The 14,026-nt window shown below is 47.6% G+C and overlaps 1 protein-coding gene across 2 annotated transcripts in view; it reads right to left on the reverse strand.

Annotated features, from left to right (window-relative positions):
- Positions 1–14,026, reverse strand: part of F13a1 (coagulation factor XIII A chain) — a 164,971-nt gene that overhangs the window by 16,974 nt on the left and 133,971 nt on the right. For both annotated transcript variants that reach the window (XM_048799747.1, XM_015493980.2), the window contains exons 12-13: positions 11,402–11,689; positions 5,284–5,444 (exon numbers count right to left, since the gene is read on the reverse strand). In XM_048799747.1, coding sequence (XP_048655704.1) covers positions 5,284–5,444; positions 11,402–11,689 — 449 coding nt within the window. The remainder of the gene's footprint in view (positions 1–5,283; positions 5,445–11,401; positions 11,690–14,026) is intronic.

Genomic DNA, 14,026 nt, shown 5'->3' on the forward strand with positions numbered 1-14,026 from the left:
TACCACTGAGCAACATCCCCTTTCCCTATTTAAAAAATTTGAAGGCTGAGGTGGTGGCTCAGTGGTAGAGCGCTTGCCTAACCCATGCAAGGCCCTCGGTTTGATCCTCAGCACCACATAAAAATAAATAAATAAAGATATTGTGTCCAACTAAAAAATAAATATTAAAAAAAATTGTATTTTGAGACAGTGTCTTGCTGAGTTGCCATGGCTGGCCTTGAACTTGCAATCCTCCTGCCTCAGCCTCCTGAATTGCCGGGATTGCAGGGGAACACCATGGTGCCTGAGTAGGGAACCCTTTCTTATGGTGAATGCAGCTCCCCAAGAGGCTGTAGGGCTTGGAAAATGATGCGTGGGTTGGACTTGGTCCCCCGTTTCCCTCTCATCCCATATGGACACAGTCTGTCCAGGTGTTGCCCTTAAGGGAAGCCTGCGCAGAAGAAGTCCCTGAACACTCTCTGGGGGTGTTGAAAGAGATACTTCTTGTAAGACCTATTATTATTGTCACCGTTTTACATATGAAGTGGATATTAGCCCCAAACAGCCCAGATAGGATGATGAACCAGGAAATCTGAGCCCCGCCCATGTCTTAGCCACTGCGATTCTCTTTCTCTACCTCAGGGGTTGCTGCTGACCCTCCTGGTTGTCTTGTTGCAGTTGATTTCCATGAGGACTGAAAACCATAAAACCTGCCCTCAGAATGGCAGAAAGGCATTGGTTGCTGTTCCCATGTTATGGGCCACAGGCCCCAGACAAGCCACTCTGTAGCCTGGACACCAGCTGGATTCCCCCCTGTGGCCCCATCCTCTTCAAAAACCCAGCTGTTCATTATAAATTAAAATGCTGAAGAGCTTTTTCCTAACTTAAATCAGCTTACAACAATCAGCACATGGGAAGGCAGAGAAAAATTCTATGTCTGCTTTTAATAAAATACACTTTCTCATCAAAATATTTTGATAGCATGAGGAAAGATATGTGTGCTCATTAAAGTTTAATGACTGTCTCTCCCTGCCATTTTCCATATGAGGATCACACACCATGACTCACACATGGTGGGTGCTGGGAATCGTTAATTGGAAACAAATTTAACCCAAACCCAATCTTTATTGCCACGAGGACAAATCAAATCCAAGATGGAATCCACTGGGATATAAGAACATGTGGCCATTGGTCTAATGGCTTGGGTTGATAATGACTTAGATGCAGGTAGGTGGGGCCCAATACCTTCCAGGAACGTCTAAAAAGGAAGCTGGGTAAGAGCAGCTGGAGTCTAGCTGCCAGGTGACTCCAGTATCAGCTGAGCTTGAAGTTACCAGAAAATGCTTTGTCCAAGACCTCGAAGAGAAAGAAAGGAGGGCTCTGGGGAGGACAGAGTTGATGACCAGGTTCTAGCCATGCTCTGTGGACTGAAGCCTCTTGTCCACAGAGTCAATTGCAAAGCTCTCGTCCATAAATGTGACACTCACCTCCAAATGGCCCTAAGCTGCCTTTCTTGGGTCATCACTACTCAGGCCTGGCTTCCAACATCCATCCCAACCAAGGCTGGCTCTTTGCTGCTCTCCACACCTGCCATCTGCCTCCTGCCTGCCCTTGCTCATGGTTTCTTCTAGTATCTGGAATGCTCTCTCCATCCATCTGTATTGGTTAAATGCCATCCATTCATCAAGGATCAGCTACCCTTCTACAGTCTTAAGTCATGAGCATTCAACTTTGAGTGATCTCTCCTCTCTTGAAACACATAGACCTCTTAGTCTCAAAGCAGTCCTCAACCCTGCTTCCTGGGAGAGTCCCAGGGTGAGAGCAAGGCAGCCCAGTGGTTACCTGCATATCCTTCTGAATCAGAAGGACCCAGATTAGAAGCTTCTCACCTTCCCTCACCAGGTGCGCCATCATGGGCAAGTCACTTGCAAACAGACGCAATTGCAATAATAGCAGCAACCAACGTATACCAGGTGTTTATTGTGACTCAGGCAGCAGACATCCACTGGCTCATTAAAAACTCACAAGAACCCCAGGAAGCCAGCATTGCCATCACCTTTATGACACACCCGAGAAAACAGAATCTAAGAGAGGTGCAATGATCTGTGCAGAGTTACACAGGTATTATGTTGAGAAAACAGGTTTTGAACTCTTATAATTGGCCCCAGAGCCCTATGCTGCAAGGTACTATCTTCTCTGGACATCTGAAAAATGAAGATTCTACTAATACCTCCCTACCTTGTAGGGTGACAAGGAGGATTCAAAAAGATAATGCGAGAGAGAAGTGCCTAGTAATTTTGTGCTTAATAGATCACAGCTGCTATCACTGTTAGCACCATGTGCTGGCCTTATCCCTCCTCTTGTCCATGAGCTAAGGATCCGAGGGCCATGTCCCCATAACTTATCATCTCTCCTGTTTTTCCACCCCATGCCTGGCACTTTGATCCATGGTGACCTTGGGAGATTCAGCCAGTGGGGAGTCCATTTCAGGCTCAAAAAGAAAGAGGAAGGATTCTAGCATTTTCCTAGCATTTGGGTACGCATGTCCTAGATAATGCTGGACCTCCAAGCCATTGTAGATTTTGCACTTTGGCTTGCATTTAACTCCCTCTCCAGCTCCTGTTTTATACCACGCATCTAACTCATCTTGCTGAGGTCTCCTGTGCGACAATTCAATTCCATGTTTTCCTACTGTTCTCTTCCCTCTCCTCCCTGGTCTTCCTCGGGTCTTCTTTCCCTGCCCCCATCTCTTGCAGTGTAAGAACTGTCATCTGCAGACCATGGTCCTGGATTTCCTATCACCAGTCAGCTAAGCTGGGTCCCAGGCGCCCCATCTTGTAGCCAGAGTTTCCAGAATGAGGAAGGTCCTCTCACAGGTTGGAGATGCCTCTGCGGTTTTTGAGGGTGTGAGACACTTCCTAGGAACACCTCCTGCCCCATTCGGATTTGGTTTACCCTTGGGGTTCAGGAGGTTGGTGGTTAAGGCTCATGTGCGCTGCCACACCCTCACCTCTTTCCTGAACAAACGTGACACTGGACAAAAGCCAGATTTCAAATCTCCCTCACACTCCAGTCTCAGTCAAATGTCCTGCCTCTAAATTAGTTTCCACTGGGCACAGCCTTCCTGATTCCTTGGTGGAAACCAAACCAAACGGAAACAACTCTTTGTAAAGTATACCCTCCTGGCCCAGGTCCGCTCACTTGTGGAGTAAGGTATTTCTGATTCTGCTCGTGGGGAATGAAACTTCTCTTTCCGTAAACCCAGAAGAGAACAAATGCTCTGTCAAATTAATAATGCCTAAAAGATCAAAGGTATCCGTTTCCTTCATACATCCAGATTATTATCAGTGGTGCAATTAAATTCTATGTTGTGCTGCGATGTGAGCCTCCATAGCGTGAACAGCTTTCTCTTGAGGCACTCTTGGGGACGAGCCACTGCTTTGTAATTAGGTGAGTATGCAGGCCTCGCCCCTGGTGAGAAAGGGTCCATAGACAGGCCCTGTTCAACGTCCCCAAGAAAACAGCCAAAGATGTCTCCACTGTGCAGCTGGGGTGGGCCTGGCACACTTCTCCAAGGACAGTCAGCCATGAAGGGGCAGCCTTCCTGGGCAGGGAGCAGGGCAGACCTCCCTGATGTGGCCCTCTGTGCCTCAAGCTGTTGAATTCCAGTTCTCTCAGCATGAAGCACCCCTGGGGTGGCCCCAGGACACACTCCTCTGTTTTGCATGTGTTTCTGATTTTGCCTGCAACCTTCACATCCTCATTTTAATCTTGGCTCTTAAGGCCTTTTAGGTTCATGGTGGGTCTACAGGTGGTAACTGGGGTGAAAGAGCTAAAGGGGGCTTGGAGTATTCCATGTTCCCCAATGGGCAGTACCATCGTATTCAGGTTCAGGTGGATCTCATCTTAGGGTGGCTCAGGTGCCTTCCACACAGGAACAAACCAAGAAAGTTGGCGGAGGGAGCCAGTTCCCAGCCCTGCCTCTATAAGCCAGACTGCGAGGCTTGGAGGCCCAGCTCTCCTACTTGCTGGTGTGACCTTGGACAAGTTATACAGCCTATCTGACCTTCAGTTTTCTCATGGGTGGAGTGGAAATGTGCTACTTCCTACCTCCTGGGGTTATTGAGTATTCAAAACCCATTGATACATGTGAAGCTTTGATAATGGCATTCAGAACCCAGTCACTGAAAGAAAAAAAAATGTCCCCAAAGAAAGCCGCCACTTTGAATGCCACCCGATGGTTACCATCTTTATAAATGATTCACAAGAAAGAAGGCCTACTCCCCACTTCGGCCCACTTGGGCCCACTGTCCCCCACCTGGAGGGCCATTAAGATATCATAGGCTTATTATGGAGCTTTGATTCATTACCACTTTAGGGGAATGCAGCTGCTCGGGATCCCTGCTTATCATGTAACCACTTCAAGAAGATTGTTCTCCAGATCCTAGGGAAGGGCTCTCAGCCCTGGGTAAGTGGCAGGAAGTGTCACCCCCAGCTCCCTGCCAGCTGCTCAGATTCCTGAATCCAGGGTGCAAAGGGGTCCCAAGGGGTGGCTGATGACAGACACCATCCAAAGCTGCAGTGGTGCCCCTGGGAAGCAGGAGAAGTAGGCTCCCTGTTTCCCGCCCACCCTCAGCTTTCCCCTGCCATGGCTCTGGGGGCTTTTCACAGAAATGTCTGGTGGTACCTGGTGAGGCACCATTGCAACCATCACCTAAGTGGACAAAACAAACCCCCGGTGACGGAAGTTGGGAAAGTGGCCCTCTTGGTATTGGCGAGGGGGTTATTGAGAGGGAAAAGCAGAAAGGAACTTCCTGGGGTGTTGGAGAGCCTCTGCTACTGATTGCGAAAGTCATTGTCACGGAACTGTACATTTCAGCTTATGATCCTACTGTATAAAATTATACCTCTGTGAACAATCCCACTGTCCAGGACGCAGATGGAGGTGACGCAGGCGGCTCACATATCATATGGCATGCCTGACCCACTTTAGTCCAGAGACACGGAAAGTTCTGAGTCTCTGTGATGCATTACGCATCTTGATCTTCCTCCACAAGTGTGTTTATATCCACAGGTTATATTTATATCTGCAGTCACATCTATATATTTAAATCTGGAGAGACGAGGAGTGTTATATGTGCGTGACTATATATAGGGCAGATTAGTTCTTTCAAAGAACAGGAGGATCCTAACTCTATTATTATTTTTTTTTTGGAGCAGGACACACACACACACACACACACACACACACATATCTAATGAACAACCTTGCCTTTTTCTCTTCTCTGAGATGCTAAAACTGACCTTGATGATGACCTTGGGGATGGTCAGCACAGTGGACTTCTGCTTGGCCAGAACGTCTTTGGTCTCATTGATGCGAGCTGTGACGAAGAAGTGCAGAAATCCTTGTTCCAGTAGCTGGCTCATGTACTCCCCAGCTCTGACCAGCACCTCCTCTTTTTTGACTGATGGGAGGAAAAACAAACAGGCTGTCATCAAGACCTGAGACAAGATCTGCTTTACTTTTCCCCTAGGTCTCTCATCCTTCCCACATTAGCACATAAGTCACCAGGAACGTAGCCAAGGTTGGGGGTAAATGGAACAAAGAGTCAATCCAGGACAAGCCCTCCTGTCTCTTGGGTGAAGAAAGAATATGCTGGAAAATTTCATATTCAGTGAAATCTTACTAGAGAAAATGTGTCAAGCTCTCCAAACATGGCTTTTTTTGTTGTTGTAAAATGGAAAGCAATACCAAAGATGTCTAAAATGGAGGATCAAGGAGTGTTTTAATTGGCTGTTTTGATTTGGGTAGGGTCAATCCAAGATGGCGGATGGGGAACAGTGAAGTCCAAAGTCCTGGTTCCAAGAACCATCCCCTTGTAGAATAAGCAACATCTCCTGCAGGCCATTGGCCACCCTTGGGCAAAACTGTCAACTACCAAAACCTTGTCCTTATAGCACTTTATATTTTCTCTCCAGCTTTTTTTGTACCAATCTGATATCATGATTTTTCTATTTAAGAGACGGAAGTTGGTGCACCCAGTTCCCACCCTAGGCATTCGACTCTCTCTCCCTCCCTCCCCTACTTGTCATGTAGAAGACCAAATGCTTATTTCCTCAAGTCACACTGCTGTTAGTTTTTAGAAACTGGAGACAAGCCACAAAGGGTGACACCAAGAAGATGGGGGTGGCCCTGGCTCCCCTCTGATCGTCCTCCTATGGTGAGTTCTGTCTAGTGGCTCTGGCCCTCTCTCTCATTTCCCACAGCCCAGGATGCTAGACAGCAAAGGGCAGTTCTTCTGCAGGCCCAGAGCACATTGGCATCTGCTGTCACCTGGCCAGAGCCAGGTGTCTGTGCCCCACGTCAGCTGGCAGACCCAGCAGGTGAGTGGGTGACTCATGCCTCCATCCCCACCCACAGGCCACACACTCCATAAACAGTCACAGACTGAACATCTCCTCTACCTTCCTGCCCAAGGTCTGGCCCAAAATGCGTTCTTTCTGAAGAAGTTGTTGAGGGAACTGCTCCCATGGCTGGTGGTTTAAGTGTTGAGAGCAGCTTGTTTTAGCCCACCCAGCTAAGCAGAAGTCCCCTAAGGAGGCTGAATGCTGCCCATGGCTGAGGGAGCACCAGGGCCCAGGGGAGGGCTCCTGACTCACTGCTGCCTCTCAGGGGAGGACACATCAGCCAAGGTCATCATCCCTGGTGGGACTCTCACACCTGGAGTGGACCTGTGGCAGCCAGCCCTGGCCTGAAGACCAAGAGTCCAGGAAAGGCCTCTGCCTTGGACAGTGCCCATCCTGGAAGTGTCTTTACAGATGTGTAGGTGTTGATACTGCCTCTAGCCCCTGATCAAAAGAGTTCTCAGTCTTGGTTCCTTACCACGACCACCTGGAGTCTTCAAAAAACCTGCCATTCCGGATCCCAACACCGACCAATGGAGTCAGAGTGTTGGAGATTGGGGGCTGGGCATCAGTCATTTCTTTTCAAGTTCTTCAGCTGACTCTGATGTGCAGCCTGCGTTGGGAAGCATGGCTCCAACCGCCAGGGGCAGCCCTGAAGGACCAGCCCCGTGGAAAGCCTTGGCTGCAAGGAAGGGCACAGCTTTCTCACCCAGGCTCTTGCCACTCCAGATGTGGCTGCCCACCAGCAGCAGCACCATCACCGAGAGCCAGTTTTCTGGCTCCGTCACGCGTCTGAGTCAGGATTTGAATCAGATGTCAGGTGATGCCTGTGTAATCGAGAAGCTCTCAGGACAGGAGGCTCAGACACGAGAAGGGGTGGAGATTTGGCAGGATTAGGGCAAATTTAGGACAGGTTGGATTGTAAAATGGAAAGTTCTGCATCCAAAGAACATCAAGCATGGATTCCTGGAAAACCAAAAAGATGGGCCATCCTAGACTGGGGGTTGTCAATGGCAGGCTGTTTTGTCCCCTCCAGGAGACATATAGCAATGTCCAGAGACTTTTTTGGTTGTCCCAAAAAGGTTGGGGGTGGGTTGCTGCTAGCACCTGGTGGGTAGAGGTCTAAGATGCTGCTAAATATCCTACAAGGCACAGGACAACCCCACAAGAGAGGTATCCAGATGTCAATAGAAGCAGGGCTGAGCAATCCTGCCCTCAGCTCTGGAGATGGCTGGAATATATTAGTCCACTGGAGACGAGGACTCAACAACTGGCTGGGTTGGCTTGGTTCCCAGGAGAGTGCTATTCTATTCAGAGCCTATTCTTTGAAGTTATGCTCTTACCTTGACTTTGATCCCTGAATGCTGCCTTCTTGAATGACCCACTCATACAGTCTTCACTGGGCCTGAGTCTGGACCCCACGTCCTCCTGCCGTCCAGTGAGTGAGGCTCCAGCCCTCTCTCCATTAAGTATGACCCCAAATGAGCTTATGACCTGCTCGTCATCCCCAGGTCTGGATGGACGGAGTGGAAAAGCGTCAGGTCTAGGAGGACACTGTGCTTTGCCTACAGCTGCCTCAGTAAGTGTGATAAAAAATGAACTTCCCCCTGCATATTTCTAGAGGGGCCGTGTTTGACCACAAGGTTTCTTAGGCTAGTGGGACACACTCTTGCTACCCTTATAATCTCGGCTTCAGGACTCCTTTCTTCTCAGAGGTAGCACATTCCCTGAATCACACAGCACTTAAGAAATCAGGCTGTGTTTCAGAGCCCAAGAGAACAGTGCTCCTGAAATAGTCCGTTATGTAAGCGCTGTGTTTTGCCACTGCACAAGAAATTGTTCTAGATAAAGTTTATTAAACGTGGCAAGAGAAGGAGGAATAGATTTTCACTCTGTGAGCTGTGGAGCTGGGAGGAGGCCAATATCATTTACGGTGTCTGGGGAAAACCAAGGGAGACACAGACTGGAGCAGCCTCCACTCTTTTCCAAAAAGCAAAGAAAACTAAATATAGCCAAGTGGAAAGGATAGCACCTTTGAAGGTACTGGGAGGTTTAAGTTATTCAAATCTCCCAGGCTGATTCTGGCCCACACACGCCCTTTAATCATCAGGCTGGAAAGTATGTCTCCCATCCCACTTGGAAAACTTTCTTTGCAACAGAGGCACCTCAGAGTGCTTGAGTGGGGTCTACAAGGACGTGGCTTTTGGCCGTGGACGGCAGTTTATTTCAGATGGCAATATGCAATTTATTGCAGGTAATTTCGTGCCACCTATCTGTGAAGTAAAGGAAGAGTTGCCAACTCCCATCTGGTTATTGAAGATCAGCCCTGGGGTGGGCTGAGTGGGCGGGGCTATGCCAATATTGACTCAGGCTTAGGTTTGGTGAGCTGCCTCTACATCTGTGACTCAGAGGGATAATTTTTATTATTGTAAAAATAATTATTGTGCCTTCTAGTCCATAACTCATGGAAGCTCATTCTTTAATTGGATTAAGGAGAACCAGGAAGGACATTGACAGACAGAACCCTTGTGAAGGGGGAAAGGGCAGCTGTCTGGTTCCCTGTCCAAGGATGTGGGCTGGACTACAGGGAATAGGGGCATCAGCCAAGTTTGTAGCCTTGGGCTCCCCGTCATTGCCTGAATGGGACCTGGATTCTGTCACCTGCTTTGCCTCTGGCTGCTCTTTGGGGTCTTGAACACATCTACTCATCCTCCCAGCTCAGTTTCCCATAATGTTGGAAGTTCATCTTTACTGAGATCCGACCATAGTATTGCCACATGCAATTTCCTCCACAGTCTCCTTGTCTCACACCACATGGCCAATGCATCGGCCAATCAGGTGGCCTCTACCTTCAGGACACGCCCAGATCTGACTAAATCTCACTACTCTGTTACTGTCACCCCATCTCTCAGGTGAAAAATTTCAGCAGCATCCTAACTGGTCACTAGGCTTGGGCCCTGCTCCCCCTGAAGTCTCTCAACACAACGAGCTTTCAAAACCTGTTAGAGCATCTCAGAAACCCTCCACTGGCTCTTCAGCTCACTGGAAACAGAGTTCTTATCTGTCCTGTATCCACCATTTTTTTACTCCTGATTTAATCTATTTTCTGTTGCGCTAACAAAATACTTGAGCTTGGGTACTTTATAAAGAAAAGAGTTTATCTGGCTCACAATTCCAGTGACTGGAGGATCCAAGTGGTGTGGTGTTGGCATGCTAGCTATGTCATACCGTGGTGGATAAGCAAAAAGGGAACTGGCTGTGTGCAGAAGAGGCAAAGCTTGTGGGGTGGACTCCCGTTCTAAACAATTACGAGGACTGGTCTCCTCCTCAGTTCTGTGTGTGGTGTTTGTGTGTGTGTGTGTGTGTGTGTGTGTGTCTATATCCATATCTATATATCTAGATATCCAGATATAGATACATAGATATATAAATACAGATATAGATATAGATATAGGTACTGGGGATTGAACCCAGAGGTACTTAACCACTGAGTCACATCCCCAGGACTACCTGCCTCCTTTAGTTTTATTTCAAGACTCGGTTTCACTAAATTGTTTAGGGTCTTGCTCAGTTGCTGAGGCTGGCCTCAAAATTGCAATCCTCTTGCCTCGGTCTCCCATGTCACTGGAATTACAGGGGTGGGCCACTGCTCCCTGCTCCTTCATTCATAACATTCCTTTCTATGAGAATCCGTTCCTCCCCCTTGGAATAATATTTTAAAAAGTCTTAAATCTTCTAGTTTCCAAAGAAAATACCATGGTGATTCTTAACCTTTAGCCACATGACCGAATCTAGGCCTATTCACTTCCTTCAAGTTCTGGGAGGTTTCTTGGAATTAGAATCTTTACTTCCTCATTTTTCTTGGAATATCTTTCTGAGAGATACTGTGGGCCGGGAGAGTCATCAGATCTAGAAACTTTGAGAACAATTAAGACATGTGTGTCACCCGGGGGGGGGGTGCACATCAATCTTGCTCGCCTCTGCTTTATAAAACTGTGTGCATACCTTTTATTCCCTTTTTCATTTTTCCTTCAATGCCACGTGTCAGGTCAACAGAAATCCGGTACCCTAACCTGTCAGGTCCTTCCCAGTCTCCTCCAACTCCACGTGCTCTGCCCGGAGACCAGTTCCTTCGGGCTGAGTCATTTTGCCAGTTGTGTGGCCACTGATACCAGCAACCCCAGGAAAAATGAGACCAGCCATAACTGTAATCCCGGATGCAAGCTAACGCATGTTGATCCCACTCTGCTTAAAATACTCTGAATATTTATAGTGATAAAAATGTGTGTTCAAGGGAGGCTGCAAAGGCTGGGAAGGAAGCCCCGTGAGAGACGGCAGAGAGCCTGAGGCCCTGCACGGCTCCTGGATGGAATGTTCTGCCTCCAGCTTCCACTCATGATGGGGTCTCTCCCTAGACGTCACGCTAATCAATTTTAAGAAACAGCCTCTATGCAGAGGTTATATCTCTCTACCTTCTTGTTAGTAAAGCAAAACACACCATTCATTCCTGCCGGGCAGCCCCCAAAGCCTTTCCTATCTCAGGAGAGAGATATCAATAAGTGCCCTATTTCCAGAGATGGGTCATTTGGACACCTTTCCCAGTTTCTTGTCCAGTGTAATCCCCTTGGAATGGGATCTTAGTATAATGCAAATTCTGATTCAGGAATCTTGGGTGGGTCCTGAGATTCTGCATGGCTAAGGGGCTCCTGGGCATGCTGACACAGCTGGTCTGCTGGTGCGGGGACCACACTTTGAGTAGCCAGAAGTGAGGTTACTTTTAATTCTCATGACTCACGGGGTTCTTGGCTTTGAATATTTCAGTGTTCACTTCTATGTGTGAAATAGAAAGATGAAAACTGAGGATTTCTAGGATAGGAGAATTCTGCCTGTGTTATTCACGTTCCTGAGCTCTGGGGAGAACTTGAATTTGACAGACAGCTCTGAGTGGGTGTTGTCAGTCATTGGGACAGAGAGCCAGATGCCAGGTTCTGAGAGACGCACACCCTGGTTAGCTTACAGGATAAGGGGTCCAGCACCACGTCGAATGTCTCCTTCTTGAATTCCGTCTTGGAGACCCCAGTGTAGAAGGTGATGTTGCCCGAGAGACAGGCAGAGATGCTGTAACGGTTGGAGCTGTTGTTCCGGAAGGTGATGGTGATCTTGAAGTCCTTTCCCAGCACGGCATTTTCCACCTCAAAGTCCATGTCCACGTCTGATCTCGATTTGACCATGCCCTCTGTGTTGAGGGCCTTCTTAGCTCCATACATGAGCGCTGTCTCTAGGGCCAGCCGCTCTTCCTCTTGACCTAGAAAAGACCCAGAGATACTTATGGGGAAAAAAAGTACAATCCACCAAAGAGAAGGTTATCTGCATAAACACACCGTGCTGCCCTGGTTGGCTGCCTGGGAAGGTCCACCACTTCCCTGGTGATTATTTTTGTAATAAATACTGCAAAATGAGGTTCTTGGAGAGGCAGTGACCTGCCCGGCTGCTGGTTGAGTAGGTGGCCATGCCATGGTCTGTCTGGAAAGAAGGTTACTAAAGGTGTTGCTCCTAAGGTTGTTTCTCCAGGGCCATTAGTCCAGGGTGCAGCAGGTAAAATTAAATAAAAATTGAACTCTTCTCAAACTGTGGTGTCAATTTCTTTCCTGCCCTGAGTCCTAGCCATAGAGCTGGAATCTGGAGTCCACTAAGCAAGGATTTTGGAAATAGTTGTCTCTTTCTGTCCTGCCTCCTGCAATATAAGCTTTCTCTGGCTCCTGGATGTTCCTTCTCCCACATACAAGCCCCTCTTCCTTCTCTTCCCAATCTGGCCTTTTCTAATTGTTCCTTTCTGTGTTGACTCTGGAGGGCTCCTGCCCCACCCTTCTCCACCTTCTAAGGTGGTCAGTTGGCTGTTGGCAGAATGCAGAAAGTTTTCCCAAATCATGGCCACCCTAGGACATAGGGATCTGGCAAGATGCTAACTAGTCTTCCCTGTTTCTGGGTTAGATCCGCTGGAATAACCCTGAGTCGTCTAGAGATAGCTAAAGGTTCACAGCCTTCCGTAGCCTATCAGAGGCTCTGAGATAAAAAGCCCTACAGAAGTCCCTGTCTCACCCACTTTGCTGAGAAGCAGTAATGCCACTGCTTGAATCCCCATGCACCCCCATGTTTACAGCAGCACCATTCACAATAGCTAAACTGGAACCATCCTAGGTGTCCAACAGACGAATGGATACAGAAAGTGGTAGCTACACACACAGTGGAGTTTTATTCAGCCATAAAGAAAAATGAAATCGTGTCATTTGCAGGAAAATGGATGGAGCTAGAGACCATTATGTTAAGCGAAATAAGCCAAATTCAGAAGGTCAAATTAGGGAGGAAACAGGAAAAGAAAGGGCAAGGAGATCACATAAAAAACAAAGGGAGATCGGTAGAGTAAAGAAAAGGGACCAGGAGGTAGGAGGAGGGGAGGAAAAGAAGAAATAATGGGAAATGACATGGGCCAAATTATACTGCTATACTGTGTGCATGTACAAATATGTAACAACAAACCTCGCCACTGTGTACAACTATAATGCACCGATTAAACAATGAAAAAAAAATAAAGAAAACCACTCCAGAAAGGAGACCTGTTCAATTTTCCTGAACACAAATATCTCTTGTGTTCTGATCTGTTTGTAAAGGGCTGTCCATTGATTTGTGGGGGTGCACCAAAGTTCTAGTGCAGTTTGAGATGTGGATGCTGTTTTGAGGAAGTGTCTTGCAGAGTTATTGAGGTGGTTGGGTTGGAGATGAGGGCAGGGGAGATGGAGAAAGGGTTTCTTTGGAAGAGGAAAACTCCCATTAGCCTGACTCCAGGCTAACTGTCCCCACAGAGTTTTACATGAAATTTGGCTTCAGAAATGAGCTTGGTGCTTCTGATATCCTCATGCATCATGGAGGACAGAGATGAAGAGATGAAGGCAAATTCCTTGACTTGTAAAAACCAGTCACCACAATGGCTAATAGGAACAAAAAGACACTTTAAATAAAGAATGCTGGTTTTTATAATTATGTTAATTTTAAGATATTTTCTTCTACTTTAACTAGTGAATAATTGAATGCAATGATGGTGAAGAGGCCAATTAATCATAACTCCTATTAAGTGCTAATTATGTGTCAGGCGTTGGGATAGATGCCTGGGCACCATCTCATCCAACAACTCCACCAGCGAGGCACTGTAATGTCATCCATTGCCACATCTGCAAAATCAGGACAGCTTCATCGTAGAGTGGTTAGGTGGATCACAGGGAGTAGATGCATAATGAATGGAAGACCCTCTGGAAGGACAGAGGAAATGCCAGCAGGTGTTTTGTGCAAACGTGGATGTGTGTGTGTGTGTGTGTGTGTGTGAACAATTTCCCCGATTGTCAAGACTGCAAGAATGTGCCAGAAAGGGTTGGTCTAGGACAAGCACTGGCTACAGCACATGTTGACGGATCAATAGGAGGAAGATAATGAAGGGAAGCAGGCAGTGGGGCCAGGGCAGCAGAAAGTGCTGTGAGATATTTTAGAGGACATCATCTGGCAGACGGGTCCGTGAGCGAGAGGGCAGTAATGATCAGCACTTTGGATGGGGGCCAAATATGCATTTAGGTAAGAGGCAGGAGGCAAATTC

Source organism: Marmota marmota, unplaced genomic scaffold, assembly GCF_001458135.2.
Source record: "Marmota marmota marmota unplaced genomic scaffold, marMar, whole genome shotgun sequence".
NCBI classification, from domain to species: domain Eukaryota; kingdom Metazoa; phylum Chordata; class Mammalia; order Rodentia; family Sciuridae; genus Marmota; species Marmota marmota.